Consider the following 20,758-nt stretch of genomic DNA (forward strand, 5'->3'; position numbering starts at 1 on the left):
TACTACTGATTCTTAAAACAAAGAAGACACTATCTTTCATGTCTGCCTGTCCCACTAAACCAAGGGGGTTATAATAGTTTGTGCTGTTACCATTTCCTTATTCATAGGGAATATCGGTTGTCAACTACATTTAAATGTCTCTTACTGAAGTATAACATTTGGTGTTGAAGAGCGCACCTAGCCTTATTCTTTCATCTCAGCTCATTGGTGTTCAATTCATTGGGGATTTCCTTTTACAGATTTAGAGCACAACTAAGGCATGTGCGCTCTGGCAAACTAAGCAGGGATTTTGTCGGGAGTAGCGAAAGGCGAGTATAAATGTTCTATTAGACTGGACATATACAATGCTTTGAACTAGAGTTCCTTAAACACCTGGTTCTTGCTCCCAATCTACCAATTAACAGAAGCGATAAATACATAGATAAACGAGATCTAATCCTTATCAGAGACTTGTAATTTTACTTTTGCTTTGATATGGCTCAGTCACTTCCTCTCTCTACTTCTGATAACCTCAAATGACTGTTACCGTTCAGGAAAAAAAAATGCATATTTTTTTTATTTTAAGTACTAGTTGACCAAGGGCTGTTGTTCATATTTTGCGTTTCTAACCTATAGGACAAGCCAATGCATCACCTGCATTTTGGAAGCGGACGTTTTCCATGGGGACAAAGTCTACATTTACTAAGCTCTCGACCCCTGAAAAATGTGATCGATTGTACCCGCCTTCATTACCGTTGCAGCATGGAGTTTCTCCAGCTGGTGTTCAAACCAGTTCTAGCCCCTTTCTCCGTCCGGTGCTTAAGAAAACTCCAACTCCAGCCAAACATGGAAAGGAGCCAAGCAAGGTATCTATATGTAGTCTTCATTACTATCAAATTTTGCAGAATCATTTGTTGACCGAATTTTCTACGAACTGAAGGTTTGTTGTGTAGTGTTTAAAAGAATATGTATGAAAAGCCTTTTATGTTTAATGGTTCTAGACTATCCAGGATGCATCTTTTTTGTTTCATGGATGATTTCCTCTAGGCTGCCTTGAGGATTCTGGGTACATTTAGGTATTTCCTTCTATTTTCTAAAGTAATTTAGTTGTTACCTGGTGAACACCTGCACATTGTTAAAGCAAAATTCGCAAATCCCTTATATGTGCGCTCACAAGGGTTGGGTGACTAAAGTTTATGCTTTTGTGATGGTGGCATCCTAATGCCACGTTAAGGATTCTGTTTTTGCTCACGTTTCCACCTACTGTTTGGAAATATTGGTAGCTTTTGGCTTTAATTACCCTGCTACAAAAAGCCTCTCATGTACCTGATTCACACTTGACTTCATAATTGATCCCCAATGCTCCCAACCCATCGTATATGTCCTCACCTTCCACCCACTACATCTTTCTATAGCAAGAATCTTTCTCTCGTTACCATTGTTCATTCCTTGGAAAGTCCCAACAGGGGCTTTTTCCTTCGCACTGGTTGTTGCTTGTTCAACAGTCCCTCCCTCTCCTTTCACTTTAGTAGGATCAGTGTAAGGCTAAAATTACAAAGTGATTTGTGTCTGTATGCCATTGCCACTTCCTTTCCAAACTTGCACTTCCATGTCTTAACCGAGGCTGTGCGAGGCATTTTTGGCCCTCAAAAACCCAAATGAACCAATTGATTCATATATGGTTTACATTAGGGAAACCCAAAATTAAAAGGGACAACATGAAAGTAAACTGCAGTCATAACCTTAAATTAAGCATTATTGACTTAACATAACATTTATTATGTGTTAAAGTGATTTTTTTGTAACATCGGACACAATGCACACATCTTTCGAAGGGGGTGTGGAGTAACCTTCCTGCCCACGACTGAGGTTATTGTGCTGCGACACTGGAGCTGCTGCTGTATAATGCTTAATAGACATTTTGAATATCGTTTTCAATGGGCCATTTGTCTCAGAGCAGATGCATCTAATTTCTAGGGTTGAAATCTTGCTTTGAATAAAAAAGGTAAGTCTGCCTACTAGATACTGTGCTACTCAAACAAATGATATGTGGAATGCTGAATAAATCATACATTCACCCCCATTCAAGAGATCTGGGTTAAATCCATCATTCTTTTGCTCTGGGATGGGTATTCCCAATCGTAGGACCCATGCTCACTGTGCCATTGGATTCAAGCTAGCCTGGTTGAAGAAGGTTGACATACCCTGAAACCGGTCTCAGGATGCTTGTTTCTGATCCAGGGAGGACCTGGCCTAGCAGTTCGGTCTGGACTGTTCCCATGAGGCACAGGGTCAAGACTGATTGGTATATGGCTGGGTCCAAAGTGGGGTGGCGTAGTGGGCAAAAGAACGATGGATTTAACCCAGGTCTTTTGACTGGGGGAGAATGTTTGCATTGTCAGCATTCCATCCATCATTTGTTTGCTGTAACACTGCCTACTAGATACTGGCATTGGTTGCAGCTCATCTAAGATGTGACTGTTAAGGTGGTATGTAAGTCACAATCACTCCTACCTTTTCTTAATACGTTTTCTGTGGAAACGCCAAACTGGTTAACACTCTGCACTGCTTCACACTGAGCCTTGGGAAGTGTGCTCTTCTGTCCTGCCCAACTGTGGCTGCATTAGGCACCATTCAATAATGTAAAAGCATATGTATTCAACATTTTTAGAAATGTATGACTGGTGGTAAGAGGAGGCAAATTATGTTGGTGGGAGGAGATGATCAGTGTTTGTTCTTTTCTCCCCCATCCTAAGTGAAACTCTGTTGTAGAGAAGTTGCGTAGGCTCATGGATTGTCCACCGTCAATAGAGCCAGGTGTCCTTTCAATTAAGGAATCCAGGATTCAAAATTAGAGCAGAAGTTCAACGGACTACATTTTATATCTGTTCAAGTCAACATGGAAATGTTTTGGCGTTTTGACCCCTATTCAATTGCCTTTCAACTGGTCTTCATCAGGACCATCCAGGTAGCAATCTCTAACCCGGAGTAATGAGAGCAAGGAAAAATCTCTGACCAAATATGCTTTTCTCGGATTCCTTAACTAAGAGGACATTAAGTCAACGTTTACTGTGTCTTTGTACACATTTATTTCACCTTTGACGTTAACCACTATCACTGTGTTGAGTATCTACTTATGTTGTTCTATTGTTTCTGTCAGTAGACATTAAATAGCTGTCTACAGTGTTTTGAAGCTTGCCCATGCGATTTTGCCTAATAAACACAGGCTTTGCTTTTCCTCCAAGATAATCATTGACCTTGTAAATGATAATTCCCCAGGAATACTGGGTTACCCCTGTTTTTCAGTTGAAGGTAAGCTCACATGAATGGAAAATCTCTGGAAAAAATACTCAGTCTGCTGAGTGAAATTGTTAACCAACATTTCATTTACAATCGAAAGCAGACAAAAAAGTGAGCTCAGTTCCCCACGATCCTCTGTTTGGGACTGAGGTACTGCCCCTCAGATGACCTAATGGGCTACTGATGGTGCAGACTTCTTAAAGGAGCAGTGCCAGTTTTCAATCTCTTCAGGCTGAAGCCCATCGGAGTTCTGTTTCTCGTTTTAGTCTCTCTTTCTGAAATTTAGAAATAGATTTTTTTCTTTCAAAATGCTAAATAAAATCTACCTGTGTAGCCTATGAAACTTTTATTTAATAAAAGGCTTTTCTAGTAAAATGCAGTAAGTGCTCTTTGATCCCACAGATGGCTGGGATTGTTCAGTGCTAATAGTCCCTCAGAAACAGAATGAAGATGCATAGTTTTTACTTTAACATTCGGTCTTCAATAGATTCACTTGCATAAATCATTCTTGGTCATCTGGCTATTATCACGTGGTAATTAAATTTACAATAAGCAGTAACAGCATGCTCTTTGGCACTTCGGTGTTGTTTTTTTAGTAGCCAGTAATATGGCTTTGTTTTCCATGCAGACTACTCCATAGATGCCACAAACTGTACACATTTCTTCTCCCAATGATCAGGTGCCAATAAGTTCAGTTCTGAGATCTGCTCTTAATCATCTGTGAGAAGTTTCTTTACAGTTTTTTGGGGGGAGTTTTTCTCCAATCTCAGTCACAGCATACAACTACTTTGGTAGAGCGATTAACTTTTAACATGGCTGAGATTTCTAAAGAGTCTGTTTCAAGCCTTTCTCCATCAGTGGGCAAAACACATTGTTTACTGATGACCCCTACAAGGGGCAAATAGTAGTGCCTTCAGCAGCAGCGTATTCCAAAGGACGGTGCCATCTGTCAAATCTTTACTTCACAGATTTAGGAGGAGGGAAAAGAGGCTGATTTGTGAAAGTCTCTTCTGCTAAACATCTAGTCCTTAAGTCGAAGTCATCCTCTTACTTAAATCTCATTGATGATCACCTCTTTTAACCACAGAATTCTAAGTGTATAGATTATGGACAACAGCATTGCTATGGATCATCATAATCTTCTTGACTACTGTAAGAACTTTATCAGGGCAGATTGGGGTTAGTGGGCTCTGATTGTCTGCCCGAGTCTTTTACCACGCGTCCTCTGGCATAACATTGTGGAGCCCAAAACTGAGAACAAAATACACCCCTTTATCACTTGTCCCTCAGATTAGCAAAGTCTACCTTCCAAGGCTTACTCAGGATTGTATTGACACTCGTTAAAGGTCAATAACTCTATGTTCAGCCGGTGCTTAGTCTTGGCAAAATAAAAGTAATTTACTATAATCACACTCAACATAACACTGTTCAGAAGGTGGCAAATTTTACTAGACATGCTACACTTCAGTGGTTACTGAAGAGGGCAGAGAAATGTTTTTTTGTAGGTTAACCCACACTTTTTGATGACCTAGGTGTCATTTATTCGATTCTAGTGTACCGTGCCATTCTGCCCATACTCCAGGGCATGTGCTCTGACCCCTAAAAGTATATGTACATTTGGCAAATGACAGATTGGCGTATTTAAGTTACCCATAATTCCCTAGTATAGGGTACAAGATGTACCCAGGGCAAGTAAGTTAAATGTCAGTACTGGACTGCAGTACTTAATTGCGCCGTCACTACAGTGACACAGTAAAAACATGACTGCAGCTCCCAAGCTGCCAGCTCGTCATGGCAAAATGAACCCTCTTGCCAAGTCAAAACATTCCTGTTTAACATTAATGAGCCACCCTAGGGAAGAATTTGGTAGCCGACAAAGAAGGGCGCTAATTATTAAAAAGAAGTGCATTTCCCTCTTGTGTTTAACATGTCCTGAAATTGAAAACTCTTAATTAAGTCTGGTAGCCTCATTAAACTTGGAGTTACACTAGTCACAACGCTAAATGCTATCTTCCATTTGGGACTACTGAAGATAGTACACCAAGGTATCAAATTAATTGACACCTTAAACCCAACTCACTGCTGAAGTTGGATTTAAGATAACTTTTAAGTAAAGGGCTATTTTAGAAAGTTGCCCCTTTTTTGTCGAGTTTTGCAGTAGCCGGTTCTGAAATACCCCGCTGCTGTCCCAGAGACAGACTACTGCCGTCCTCGTGAGAGATGTGAATGAATCTCAGGAAAGCAAACGAAAGATCTGTCCAGGGAGGAGATTGAACTTGATAATAGAGGATGGCCCTAGGGGTGTGAACCACAGATAGCAAGCTTCAAAGGGGAAGCCGCCTCCGTTGAGCAAATGCAAGTCACACTAGTCAGGAGACTTCACTTTTGTTCAGACAGGCTGGCATCTCGTAAGGGGGAGGGAACCCCATTGCCAAACCTGTTTTCCAAGTGGTATGCAGCCCTCCTTTAGCTACATTTATGGGTTGGGCTAGGGAACTCCAGACACTAAAGGAGTCTGGACATCACTCCGAACATCATTTTACTATTAAGATCTCACAAACATCCCTTTCTAAATTCTTCTCTCATTTATCCCTCCTTAGACTCATCTGAGACCTCATTTTACGACTAGGACTTCCCTAATCCATTTCTAGAGAATCTTCCCTCCTCCATCTTTCCTTTACTTATCCCAAACATCCTCCTACTACTAGGATCGCCCCATAAACACTTTCTAGACTCTTCCCTCTTCTATCTCTCCATTATACTTTTCAAACCGACTTGCATGCCCACTACTCAAATGTATTGATATTTCCCTATACTAATTTGCCACTAAACCTTTTTGGGTTCCTGAGTAGTGTATTTGCCGAAAAAAGATTTGATGCCTCATCAGGAGTAGTAAGCGCTATATAAATACAATTACTTTTTGGTAGTGGGCAGAATAGCGCCTTCTGGGAGATTTCTAAGCCACACTTCCTTGGACATGATGTAAAGTGGGAAGGGTTGCCCTGTGGGAATTGTTGCCCTATTTTGCTAGTGAGTCCTCTCCTCCCACAAATATGAAGTTGGCATAAATTGGCTACCTTGGCACACAGTCTTCAAATCAATACTAAGCTGGAAAGAAGACCGAAGGACTGCCTTGGTGGTCCTAGGCCCACCAAAGAGAGGTTGTACTGCACGTTCTGCACCTAAAGTACATGCAAAGAGGACTGTGCCTGCTGTGCCCACTTGTGGAAAAGTGCTCCACTTGTGCTAGGACAGAATTGGCTCCAAGGGCTAGTTGGCTAGCCTTCTGTTAAGCTTCAGAATCACCAAATGCTAAGAACTCCTGCGCTCCTTGAGAGCCCAGCTGTCTAGGAACCCCTGCTGGCCGTTGGTTACCGAATTACCTGCTGGGTGACAGTCTTGACCTTCCCGAAGTGTCTCCTAGCCCGTGGGACCTGTAGCTAAGGTTGAAGTGGTCCCTGGTCACCAGAAAGAAAAGATTTCCTTCTCTGTAAGCAACTGTTGAAACTTCTGTAACAGAGGGACCAGTTGACAATTGGCATCGGATCTGCACTGGATTACCATACTGCAAAGTGAGAGATAGGGTCCGGAGGCTGGGAAGAATCCTGACGCTTGGGGATACCAGGATGGCCCCTGGAGTACTTCCACATCTCATAAGCATTTTAGCATTCTGCATCCCCAGCATCAGGACCACCTCTTGACTGGATCGCCTTACAGGATAAAAGTATTAAAAAAAGTTAAAAAAATTAAAAAAACCTTAAAGCTTCTGGACCCAACAGGTAACTGTTTCCCTGGGCCTAAGTGGTCCCCGTGACTGGCCCCAACCTGTTGTGGCCTGTCCAGTTGATGAGTAGTTGTACTAGCCAGCTGGCTAAAAACTGCTAAACCATTTACAATGGTTTACTTTATTCCATTTCCCAAAAGTGAAACTACAGTGATTTACTTGCCTTTAAAATTTCATATCTCCGGTTTCCATCAATAGTTTTTTGTCATTTTGGTATCTATTTTAAGATGAAAATAACACACTATTTTTTATAAATTGGTGTTGGATTTTTGTGCTTTTTCGTACTTATTGACTTTTTTTGGTTTTTCTGAAGCTTTCGCTTTTTCCCTTGGTTATGCTGGATTGCTCTGTCCCTCAGCTACCCAGTACTGAGCTAAGAGGTTTGTTAAATAAACCTAACTGTACCTGATAAATATCGTGACATTATTTCATGGTGCGGTCTTGCAACCACACCACATAATAATCCACATTCCTGCAAGGAGGTTGTGTACGCTGCTCCAATCAAAGCCTTGAAAGATACTTCTTAAATCACAGATCCCACCTAGTTTTTGAGGAGCCTTCTGCTAAGGATATGTGATTCAGGAACTCTTTGGGTGAAGTCATTTTTTGATGGATTATTTGTAGCAGAATATCCCGTCCCCATTATTGTGTTCTGGTAGAGAAATCTTTATTCTGTGACTGGATCTTTCTGCTCAATATTTGTACTAAAGTTGCAAATAGTGGGTGTGAACTGTAACCTCTGATGGTGGAGAGTGATGGGAGCGTCTAGACAGGAGAGGCCCAAAATAATTCCTGTGGGATTAGTCTTCCAGTAAATACCTGGTCAGGAAAGGGCAGTGGTAAATGCCATTGCTTCAAAGGGGACATCTATTTCCCGTTACCATACCCAAAAGTCTGACCCACTATAATGTATCTCTGGAATGCTGCACAGTGTAGATTTACTACCTATGCTTCCTGCTCCCCTTTATCTTGGAGATCACTTCAATATAGAAATATGAAATTGATTCTAGAATAACAATGACCACAAGTATTACTTTCTCTCCAGATGCTTCCTCTACAAATGCAGATGAGCATATGCAAGCAAAATTAATGAACTTCGCTAATAGGTGAAGAACCTGATTGATGTTGAATTTATAGAGCACAACTAACTAATGCCCGAAGCGTCTAGGTGCTGATTGTAAGAGGTTGGCAAAGCAATTTGAAAATGTGGGGAAAGTCAATAGAGGACTCTAACTGCGGGGTAAAAAGGCCTGCATGGCCACTAAAATCACTGCCACCACTTTAAATCCTCAACTGCCATGCAAGCTATAAGGAGCGTGCATATGTTGCTTCCCTCTAGACCACGAAGCCCATTTCTGGAATTAATCCATCACCAGTGCCTCCAGTATACCTCCATGATCGTTGTGTGTACCGAGGTGGAGTTAAAAAAAACCTCTACAGCTTGTTTTTTAATTAAACTATGACAAAGGCACACTTTTCTCTACTCCGTTTCAACAGCAAGCACAGGCTCTCTGTTCGTTGCCTTTTCGTCTACCATCATGGTGATAACTCCCATGCTTTCATCACCCTATTGATGATAGACAATGAGGCAAACTGCACAAGACTGGAACTAGTCAACTGGGCTCATCAAAATCTCTAGCTGCCTCATCCTCAGAACTACAGGTGTCCGGAATTCTGCTGCAGGCAACTCCGATCAATGTATTGTCTCAACCATCTTAACAAGTCCTCGAAATGGCAGTGAGTGAGGGATGCTAAGACACCTTGTACTAATTTTGCAAGCGTAGTTTTCAGACATATGTAGTACCTTAGTTTGATCTAGGTCAAAAAAAGTGAGTTTTCTACAAATATGGTGTGAACTTATTTTCTGTGCCAACTCATCCGTTTATTGTATTTAGTTTTCCAGATTTTAGATTGATGCAAGTCCGTTTTTCAAACTAAATGTCTTTAATGTGTCATAATAGTAATCATAACATTTGTCAAATATGTGATGCTTATGCCAAAACGGGTTGTCGCTAGGCGCATTATAATTGGTTATTAATGTCTGTAAATAGCATTAACAGATGCCGATTACCTGCTAGTATTCATGGCCCCTGGCTGAAGCCAACTCTCATTATTTGGGTGGCGAGCAAAATAAAAGTTACTTCCTTACAGCATTTGTGAAATAATGATTAATAGTACAATTTCATGTTTCAAAACTATGAGCTTTAAACAGTGGGAGCTTAAATACTTCTAATTTAGTATCACAAGCTCTAATAATTTGAGGAACCAGAACAACGTTTTTAAATGCATAACGAGACTGGCATTTTTGTTTGACTTTTATGGCAATTGTATATTGCCGCTTCAGGCTATATCTTGTTTATGTTGCTAAATCTGTTAAATGTATAAGTATGAATTGAACGTGTTGGTTTGTTCAAGCCACGTTAACATGATATTTGGTTTACCAGGCTCATGTGCTCTTTTCTGTGGCTGAAGGGCGGTCTTCGTCTTCGGATTCTTTGGACTCATCAGTGGCAAAGTCCCCCAAACTCGGTATGTGTGTTTCTACTTGTTAGATTTTTTCAATATTTTTTACATAACCATGTAGATAGTGATACATGTTTTGCCTTGATCTGCCTCGTCTGTTTTGTTCTCATGTCCGTTTTAATGTTTAAAAAACGTTTTTAGATCTTGCTTTCTGCTGTCTGAAAGACGCAGGGCCACATTTAATACGTTATCTCCTCTATGCATTCTATTCGGCAACAATTTCAAAAAAAAATTGTCGAGCACAGACCAAGCGATGTCTGTAGATTTTAATTTGATGAACAGCATTGATGCAACACACAAACGGCACCTGTGAATGTCAGTGTTTACATGTAAAGTCAGACTAGCTACTTTTGCTAGTGCTTGTTTTAAAAGGGCTGCTATCTATGAAGAAACCGTATCAGAGGCCATGTTTTAGGTATGACATTTGAGACAGCTTTAGCTTTTTCGTCAGATTTTTGTGTTCCCTGGAAAAGGTAAATGTCCACAAGATGCATACAAAGACGGACTTTTGGTCAGCAGGCTTCCTCTGTTGGTCTGTTAAATTGTCATTCGCATTCTGCTTTCCCTCTCCAGAGCTATTCGGTACCACGTTAACCCACTTTACCCATCACCTATTTTCTCTTTGACTGCACAAAACCTGTACAAATGTTCACATCCGCCTAAACACAGCTTCTTTTTTCAATGGTAAAGATGGTTCAAAGCCTTTAAATTAAGTGGTGGATATTTATTTTGACTGCTATTTATTTTGCCTGATTTAGGTTCCCTCCACTTTAAAAAAATGTCCAAGTGACATTGTGGTTGCCTGCAATTAGAGTGCTTTATTCGGTGATTTCTTCTTGCCACCATTATCCATACTAATAATATAAAGAGACAGCCTAAACATTTGAGGCGGGTAAGCTCTGGAACCACTGCGCCAACCTGAACGCTGCATGCAGCATTGGAAAAGTCAGGCAAAGCAGATGGACATAGGCTACACACTAGCGCAATATATACATTAGACGGGAGAAAGCACGTTCTTTAACAAAGTAGTCACTTGGAAGTAGCGCCAGATCAGAGGTCGGCGTGTGCCTTCTGTGAGGGTGGGCGTTGGCATTCTGTGCGTTCAGCATTGTCACGTCAGCGGCCTGAGGATAGCGTCCGATTTTGCCAGCGGCCTGAGAGTAGCGTTAGGTTCAGAGACGGCAGCAGTTTGAGTTTAGCGTACACCTGCATGGTACATCAGCCGGCTGAGAATAGTGTTCGATTTGCATGGTACGTCAGCGGGCTGAAAATATCGTTCAATTATGCCAGGCGCCTGAGACTAGCATTGGATTATGAGACGGCAGCATCTGGAGGTGAGCGTTCAACTGCATGGTCATAGCTTTGAGCCTTCAGGAGGGGTGCTCTGCGTGGGTGGGCTTGTGCTTGACATTTGCATTCAGCTGCATGGTAATAGATGCCAGAGATATCACAGGTTAGCGTTCAACTGCCTGATAATAGCGTCCAGCCTTCAGGAGGTGTGCTCTGCGTGGGTGGGCGTGGGTGGGGGTGTTCTTCACATTAGCTTTCACCTGCATGTTCATAGACGCCGTGCAGGATGTCTGCACAACGCTGAATTTCGGGGAGCGGATTTCGGCACCACGCACACTTTCGGGGCAGCGTGAACCAACTGAGGCGCACTGCCTAACCAGGAAAGCAAGGACTACACAGGGGCATGAGGTAACTGTTGACTGAGACATCGGAAAGCCAGGACAGCACATGACATGAGCATGACCTAACAGCGTTCTACTTCGGATGATACAATACGGGTCGGGGCCGGGAGTACTATCTACTAAATGGAGAGGAAAAAAACACACTCTAACCTTACCTGACACAGGACACTGATGCAAAATTACTCTAAGACTATACAAAACCTGTATTCCACAAGCATCTTATGCGTGGGGACAAAATCAAACCTTTGACAGAGGAGATTTGGACACGCACACCATCACCTAGCAGGACACATCTTGCACACGCGCAGCATTGAGGCTCTGCGTTTGCCCACAGGGAGCACAAGGGGCCAGACGGACTACAGACACGCTGAGTAATAAGCTGTTGCTGAGTCACAACTCGCTGTGCCGATTACGGACACTGCCTTCACAAGCACAGGCCCATGTTCTGTGGCTTTTATCCCCGGACAACGTCGGGACGGGCCGCTAGTAAATAATAAAATGGACAGGTTTGTTAAGCATGCAGATAAAGAAATCAGTGATGTCTTGGGTTTAAATGTTCTGAGTCACATGAATAGTTGTAGCAAGCAGAGTTTTAGAAGCGGGTTGGGCCTTTAAGTATAAGCTATGCAGCGTTGTCCCAAACCGGGGATATGTCAGAGAGCGCCTAACAGGCTTTTGCTTATTAAATGTGGTTTTGTTACTAGTCGCCGTAGCGTTCGATTAAGCCTGTATTAAAATTGAAAATAGATATGACTTACGTGAGAAAAAGTCGCGTGTTGTGCGATTCTGTTTAATGGCTCGGTTAACCTCTGTGAATGTTCGTCGGGCGGGTTTGTGTCAGTTGAAGTACAAAGTTATGCCGATCACGTGATTTTGTAGAAAATAGTGATAGAAACTGTTGGAGACCTTGCAAACCCGGAAGTCAGAGTATGAGCTAAAGTGTGTTGCGAGTGTAAAAAACACTAAAAGTTATACAAAATTTGTGAGACATAATTGTTGGTGAAACGTAATGTTATATAAACCAGCTATATGTTTGAAAATAAACATAAAAATACAGTAAGGAGACCAATCAGAACTATGGGTCCCATCAATGTGGGTTAAGGAATGGTATATTTACAAGTAACACAAATATTCAATTCGCTCATTTAGTCCAAACTGTTTCATAGAATTGAGTCTGTAAAATCCAGTGGTTCTCTCTTTGGAGTAGATATTTGTTGTTATCTCTTCCCTCAATTTTTTTGATGGTTTCCAATATCATAAACTTTAGTTGGGAAACATTATGGTTCATTTCACTGAAGTAGTTAGCTCCGGATGATTTCAAGTTCGAATATTTGACTTGTGTTCATTCAAGCGTACTTTGATTTTTCGCTCTGTCTTGCCAATGTATGTTTTTCCACACGGACATTTTAACATATATATAACGTTGTTGGTGTCACAAGTGGCTGTGACGTTTCTCGCTATGTTGTATCCTCTCATGGGGTGTGTCACTTTATTACCCAAAATTATGTTATTGCAATTATTGCAAGGTCTAGTCCCGAATGATGTGGTCTGAATTCTTTCTGGTTGTTTAAGGATTTCACCCAAATTTTTTCCTCTGGTGTATGCGAATAGTGGCCATGATTTGAACATGTCTTTGAAATCCATCTCCAACTGTAACATGGGCCAATGTTTCAACACTATGTTGCGAAATGTGGTACTCACATTGGAAAATTTAGAGACTATGACCATCCTGTCACTCTGAGATTTTGTTCTCGTTTTTTTCAATAAATCTAGACGGTTCAGTTCTTTGACCTGGTTTTTGTCTGACTCTAAAATTTGGTTGGGGTATCCTCTATCTCGGAATCTGTTCATCGTTTTCTCTGTTCGGATTTCTTCCAGGTTGGAATCTGATGTAAACCGTTTGACCCTTATCATTTGGGACTTAGGTAGGTGTTTTTTGAGTGATCCCTGATGGAAGCTCATATAATGTAAAACATTATTGCGGTCTGTTGGTTTTCGATGTATGTCTGTAATGATGCAATTGTTCTTTAATGTGATCTTGACATCCAAGAAGGTTATGCATTCTGCGTCTATTGTCCATGTGAGCTTGATCCGTTGGTCGATGGTATTTAAAGTGATCAGAGCTTGTTGCAGATTCTCTCTGGTATCCTTCCAAAGGAAGAATAAATCGTCAATGAAACGAACATACATTTTAATGTTATTGTTCCAATCTGGGTTTGACCATATGTTGTTATTCTCGAATTCACCCATGTAGATGTTCGCGTAGACTGGTGCTGCGCAATTTCCCATGCTCGTGCTTACCAACTGTAAATACCAATCTTCTTGATGTTTAAAATAACTCTGGTATAGGGTAAACATAACTAGTTCCATTAGGAATACCTTCATGGGTTCATCTAAATCTGCTTTGAGAATGGCCTGTTCCATGGCGTCAATTCCTCCTGCGTGTGGGACCGAGGTGTATAACGCGCTGACGTCAGCGGTACACATCCATAGGTGTTCATTGGGGTCTATTTGTAAATTTTGTAATTTACATAGAAAGTGTGTGGTATCTCGGATGTAGCTTGCCAGAGATTGAACTGTGGGTTGAAGTTAGCGATCTAGATATTGGCCCACTGGCTCATGAATGCTTCCACGAGTTGATACTATAGGGCGTATCGGTGGGTTGGTGATGCTCTTATGAATTTTTGGTACCGCGTATATAGATGGACTCTTAGGATTGGATTTAAGAAGAAAGTTCCTAGTTTTTTGATTGATGGATCCCTCATTTAAGGCTTTGTCAACTATGTTTTTTAATTCTTCGGCGAATTTTACGGTGGGATTACCTGGAAGTTTCATGTAACTGGTTTCATCCGATATGTGTTCATTCAATTTCTGATGATACATGCTTGTATTCATGACGACCAGGGCGCCGCCTTTGTCTGCTTTCATACAAGTTATTTCTTTGTTGTTGGCGATGGCTCTTAATGTATCTCGGTCCTTTTGAGTGATGTTTTTGTGTGGACTTTTGTTATAATTGATTGATGCCAGGTCTTGTTTGATGAGTTGTTCGAACAAATCAATAGTTTTATGGCTCACTGGAGCCTAAAAGGTACTTGAAATTTTCAGCCCCATTAGGGGGTCTGGTTCCTTATCCCCTTGGCAGGTTGTTATGTTCTCAAAAAAATTCCGCAGTCTTAATTTCCTGGTAAGTTTGAAGGTACTGATTTCTAATTCTAACAAGTTGGATTTGGTCGCTGGCATAAAGGAAGTTCCTTTTTGTATTAAGTTTATTTCCTGATTGGTGAAAGTGTAATCGGAAATGTTGATCACTAATTGTTTTGTTGTTTTTTGTTGGTCTTTTTGGGTTGAGTCACACTTCTTGTTTGTGGTGGTTCTTTTTGTTTTGCCCCTCCTGAGTCGTCTAGTGTTCTGGCCTGTTCTAAACAAGCATTTGCAATGCAATAGGTCTCGCATTAGGAAAGTTTGAGCTATTGGTCTTGTAAATGACAACTATTTTATTTATATGTTGGTTTTGAAAATAGCTAAATTAATAGCTTTGTCATTTACAATGCCAATAGTTGTAACTTTCGCAAATGTGACACCTATAGCATGTGTAATGCAACATGTTTTGTATTTACGTGACTTAGATGTATTGATATTACAAATAACAATGGCTATTAATTTTTTAAAATAATTAATACTTAAATAAAAGTGATTGTAATTAATAATGGCAATAGCTTAAACTTTTGTAAATAACTTTTGTGAAGATTATGTTCAGTGTATTTTATTGTGACGAAAATCCAAGAACAGAAGTGAAATATTAATATCTTTTTGTGACAATTGTAATGAAGCTTGAAACATTGAGAGAACATATTTGAACCAGTTGTTGTTGAATGGTTGCACATATTGATGCTGTGATGGCGCGGAGTGATGTTGTGGTGGTGACGAGTGATGCTGTGGCATTCAGTGATGCTGTGGTAGCGCATAGTGATATTGTGGTGCCCCTGATGGATGCAGTGATGCTGTGGTGCCCCTGAGTGATGCTGTGGTGCCCCTGAGTGATGCTGTGGTGCCCCTGAGTGATGCTGTGGTGCCCCTGAGTGATGCTGTGGTGCCCCTGAGTGATGCTGTGGAGGCCCTGAGTGATGCTGTGGAGGCCCTGAGTGATGCTGTGGAGGCCCTGAGTGATGCTGTGGAGGCCCTGAGTGATGCTGTGGAGGCCCTGAGTGATGCTGTGGAGGCCCTGAGTGATGCTGTGTGGTAGCGCATAGTGATGCTGTGTGGTGGCGCTGAGTGATGCTGTGGTGGCGCTGAGTGATGCTGTGGTGGCGCTGAGTGATGCTGTGGTGGCGCTGAGTGATGCTGTGGTGGCGCTGAGTGATGCTGTGGTGGCGCTGAGTGGTGCTGTGGTGGCGCTGAGTGGTGCTGTGGTGGCCCTGAGTGATGCTGTGGAGGCCCTGAGTGATGCTGTGGAGGCCCTGAGTGATGCTGTGGAGGCCCTGAGTGATGCTGTGGAGGCCCTGAGTGATGCTGTGGAGGCCCTGAGTGATGCTGTGGAGGCCCTGAGTGATGCTGTGGAGGCCCTGAGTGATGCTGTGGAGGCCCTGAGTGATGCTGTGTGGTAGCGCATAGTGATGCTGTGTGGTGGCGCTGAGTGATGCTGTTGTGGCGCTGAGTGATGCTGTGGTGGCGCTGAGTGGTGCTGTGGAGGCCCTGAGTGGTGCTGTGGAGGCCCTGAGTGGTGCTGTGGAGGCCCTGAGTGGTGCTGTGGAGGCCCTGAGTGGTGCTGTGGAGGCCCTGAGTGGTGCTGTGGAGGCCCTGAGTGGTGCTGTGGAGGCCCTGAGTGGTGCTGTGGAGGCCCTGAGTGGTGCTGTGGAGGCCCTGAGTGGTGCTGTGGAGGCCCTGAGTGGTGCTGTGGAGGCCCTGAGTGGTGCTGTGGAGGCCCTGAGTGGTGCTGTGGAGGCCCTGAGTGGTGCTGTGGAGGTGTTCCAGAGTGATGCTGCGGTGTTCCAGAGTGATGCTGCGGTGTTCCAGAGTGATGCTGCGGTGTTCCAGAGTGATGCTGCGGTGTTCCAGAGTGATGCTGCGGTGTTCCAGAGTGATGCTGCGGTGTTCCAGAGTGATGCTGCGGTGTTCCAGAGTGATGCTGCGGTGTTCCAGAGTGATGCTGCGGTGTTCCAGAGTGATGCTGCGGTGGTGCTGAGTGATGCTGCGGTGGTGCTGAGTGATGCTGCGGTGGTGCTGAGTGATGCTGCGGTGGTGCTGAGTGATGCTGCGGTGGTGCTGTGGTGGTGCTGAGTGGTGCTGCTGTGGTTGTGGTGCTGTGGTTGTGGTGCTGTGGTTGTGGTGCTGTGGTTGTGGTGCTGTGGTGGTGGTGCTGTGGTGGTGGTGCTGTGGTGGTGGTGCTGTGGTGGTGGTGCTGTGGTGGTGGTGGTGCTGTGGTGGTGGTGCTGTGGTGGTGGTGCTGAGTGACGCTGTGGTGCTGCTGAGTGACGCTGTGGTGCTGCTGAGTGACGCTGTGGTGCTGCTGAGTGACGCTGTGGTGCTGCTGAGTGACGCTGTGGTGCTGCTGAGTGACGCTGTGGTGCTGCTGAGTGACGCTGTGGTGCTGCTGAGTGACGCTGTGGTGCTGCTGAGTGACGCTGTGGTGCTGCTGAGTGACGCTGTGGTGCTGCTGAGTGACGCTGTGGTGCTGCTGAGTGACGCTGTGGTGCTGCTGAGTGACGCTGTGGTAGTGCTGAGTGACGCTGTGGTAGTGCTGAGTGACGCTGTGGTAGTGCTGAGTGACGCTGTGGTGGTGCTGAGTGACGCTGTGGTGGTGCTGAGTGATGCTGTTGTGGTGCTTAACCGTATAAGCATTTAGTTATGCAGCAGAATATTCTTGGTGCAACAACACCAACTGTTGCATGGCTAAACACTTATAAGGTCCCAAATGCGAGACCTATTGGCTATGGCACTAAAATACAACAAACACCCAAACTGTTAATCATGTCTAAGTATCGCGGCTCCGAAATGGAATGGGCCTCACAATGTGAAAAATAATTTTTTTCGCAACAAAATTGCGTAACGTGCTGATTATTGACAAAAGTTAAACCAAGGAATTACGCATAAAATGTACCCAGCACTGTCGCGTGAAATCAACATAAAGGTCAAAGACATGCAGCAAAGATACCTGGGAATAAAATGAGCAACAAACCCTGTTCTCAAGTCGCATATTCAGTCAGTGGTTGTAGAAGGATAACAGGGAAGGCAGTGATTTCTTGTACATTCAATGGCTACTCAAAAGCCGGCACTGATCATACCGGTGGTGGTTAGAATGCTGGTGGACATTAGAGCAGCGCCACTGGCAGTGACGATTTCGGCTATCGAAAACAGCTGGTGTCAGCGGCACAGAAAATGCACCCGAAAGGCAGTAATACTGGCCTGTATGCTAACATGCTAGCTCTGATAGCAGTGGTACAGGTAACGCTGCTGAGAGAGATGACCAGGGTAGTGTTACTGGCAGTGACGGTGTTGGCAGCGACAGTAGTAGAAGGGAAGCGTGCACTACCGGCAATGGTACTTCTGAGCGAAAGCATTAGGGCAGTGGTAAAGGCAGCTACGTTTTTGGCAAGGGTAGTAATAGCAGAGGTGCGTGCATGCTGGTGCAGGTGGCAGCCGCACGGCTGAGAGAGATGGCAAGGGCAGCGGGGCTGCCAGCGATGATTGCATGCTGGTGGCAATAGCACTGGCAGCTCCATGCTCCCAGGATTGGCTGACTGAGGGGGAATGGGCTTTTGATGTCTGCTCAAGCCGGTTGAGACAGAGAGGGCATTGCAGGGGTCGCCAGGCAGCGTCAGCGAGCAGCAGCGCTCTGTGGTCTTAAACAAACAGAGAGCAGCAGACACAAACATCCAGGCAGGACTAGGCAAACCGAGGCAGGAGTGATGGGGCCATAATGTCCCTCGACTAGAACCGTGGACCGCTTTCTGATGGGGGGGAGGGAGAGATGGCAAAGATGGCCCCCGGTCAGGAGTGCACGACCAAGCAGGGGAAGTGTGTGGGGGGGGGGGGGAGAATAGACACAAGTAGAAACCAGGTAACAGCAGGCCACGGTACAGCGCCCACGCTGCCACGGACAGGAATAACTGCACTCGGTGACAGAAGGTGCCATTCATGGGAAACCTGGGCTTCGCGGCAGGTGGAGCCGGGGAAACATCTGCTCCTGTGAAATCCAAGTCAGGACAGTTGAGGTGTTAAATGCAGCGCAGAAAGGAGACTAAACAAAGCACAAGGAAGAGTCTGTACCGTACGGCAGTTATGGACAGCCCGGCTCCGTGACAGGCGCTTCTTCGGGTCGATGGAGCGCGAGGTGTGATACCAGACATCTCTGTTCAAATCCATGCCTGCTGGAGCTGCGGGCGCCGGGTCTGATGAGCAGACGAGAGCAGAGATATCTTTTTTTCATCTGAAGTGAACGTTTGTGAAGTTCGATGGAAAATATCACAATTTCACAACGTCGTCAAGTATTCTTTCTCCACGTTTGCGTGAAATCCGGGAATATGAGACAATTTTTGTCGTAAAAAATGTACACTTGTAGAGATAGAAAATGCGCGCGCGCATTTTTCATTTAGTCCGGAACTGATTACAAATAGTTGTCCTTATTAGCAGTTTTTATTTAGCCCTAGCTCGGCCCATGTACATCAAATTACATTACACAGATCTGATATATTTTTTTAAGAACATTGTGATTTGTTGATAATCAGAAGATGTTAAGCTGACGGCAGGCTCGAACCTGGTTCCTGCCATTCGGCCTTCTACTTCTGGCACAGTTATCTTGCGATGCACAGAAATCGTTGCGCCGATGGTATTATATCACGTGCGCAATTAAAAGATCCACGATATATGCCCATTAAACGGGGAAGGGAAGGTAAAACAACAAGCTCTTGGCATTGCTGTGGGGAAGGGGGGAAGAGAAATGCACGGAAGCCAGGCAACCTTTGTTGGGACGGGGGCGGGGCCGGACTAATACAGGAAGCAGACTGGAGCCGGGCTGCTATTCCCTACGGAAGATTTGCGTCTCAGCTAGCGGGGCTCCCGTGCTTGTGGAGAGCCCCGCGGCCCCGCCTGTTGCCCAGAATGACCCGCTGGCTGCCGAGGGACACGCGACAAGAACCTGGTGAGTGGGGTGTGAGGGGGATGTGTGCGCGCGCGTGTCTGTATGTATGCGTGTGTGTGTATGTATGCGTGTGTATGTATGCGTGTGTGTTAGTGTTAAAAGAGCCCGATGACCGTGGGGGTTGGGCGGGGGGGGTGTACGCGAGTGTCTGTCTGCACCCAGCACTACACGTCTTCAGTAACCCCCAAACCCGAAAGCGAAACAGCGCGCGCACACAGCAAACAGCCAGCAGGGAAAGCGCGATTACGAGGAGAAATCTGAGACAGCAGAGGCGTGTGGCCGAAAGCTGTCTCAGATTCCCAGGAAACTAAAAACAATAGGTACCGAGCTAGACCGCGTGCTACGCATGCGCAACTCTAGCTTGACCTAAAAAGGGATATTGGTTGGGCCTGTTGATGTACTGGATGTTTGTTCTTGTGTCCTCTCGGTTGATCGTGGTCCCTGAGTGCGTCCACTTTGTTGTCCTGTTCTCAGTTGGCGTTCAATTATGTCACTATCTGAAGAAGATGTATCGGTGTTTTGGGTGTATGGGCGGGTTCTTCTCCTTTATGCGTACACCTCCGCCCAGGTGTACACTTCTCCCAGTTTATAATCCAGCGTGTCACTCCGAAATTTTCTAATTTTACGTTCGTTGATGTCATTACTGTGCTTATCTAGTTGTTGGTTGATGTCTGCTATAAGTGTATCCCATTCTTCTGAGTGCATATTTTTTGTTAATTCCTCTGTTTCTGATATTTCTTTTTCTATTTCAATCAAGATGTTAGATAGTTCCTCTATTATTAAAAGAATGAGATCCAGGCTGCACTTATTAAGGATAGCGTACCATTTATCTTGGAACGGTTTTGAGTTCTTACAAAGTGAAGGTTTTAATGCAATCCGTAGGCCCCTGGGGATGCGCAGGGATTTATGATATTTGATTAAAGTGTTGGCATGAAGTTTTTGGTTTATTTTTCGTTTGGATAAGTAAATGAGTGGTTTCACGTTCTGTTCTTTGCTCCTTACTGTAGAGGATTTTGAAATGTCGTCTTGTATTAATGCATAAATTCTAGTTGCTTCTTAAGTAGCAAATGCAAAGGTATCAGCTCTGGCTTCTGTTGAGCGTGATATGTCTTCATAATTCATTTTGTAGATTGAGCTTTGTGTGTGCTACCAGTCGGTAGGGTTGAATTGATATGCAAATGTTTTCTCAAATTGGTCGACGAGTGCACAGCTTATTATAACCTTAATTTAGTAGAATGCTAACATGCTCTAGCTTTCAACGTTCTAATATTCCTAGAAAGAGGAGTTTTTGAAGCATAAACATTTGAACCTATTAGCGACTTTCGCCTTCCAATCTTCTGTCTT

At 44.0% G+C, this 20,758-nt stretch overlaps 1 protein-coding gene across 3 annotated transcripts in view; it reads left to right on the forward strand.

Annotated features, from left to right (window-relative positions):
* The window catches only part of CDCA2 (cell division cycle associated 2), a 484,453-nt gene that overhangs the window by 269,651 nt on the left and 194,044 nt on the right, over nt 1-20,758 (forward strand). For all 3 annotated transcript variants that reach the window (XM_078666604.1, XM_078666606.1, XM_078666605.1), the window contains exons 8-9: nt 616-845; nt 9,508-9,592. In XM_078666604.1, coding sequence (XP_078522730.1) covers nt 616-845; nt 9,508-9,592 — 315 coding nt within the window. The remainder of the gene's footprint in view (nt 1-615; nt 846-9,507; nt 9,593-20,758) is intronic.

This window comes from Lissotriton helveticus, chromosome 11 (assembly GCF_964261635.1).
Source record: "Lissotriton helveticus chromosome 11, aLisHel1.1, whole genome shotgun sequence".
Taxonomy (NCBI): domain Eukaryota; kingdom Metazoa; phylum Chordata; class Amphibia; order Caudata; family Salamandridae; genus Lissotriton; species Lissotriton helveticus.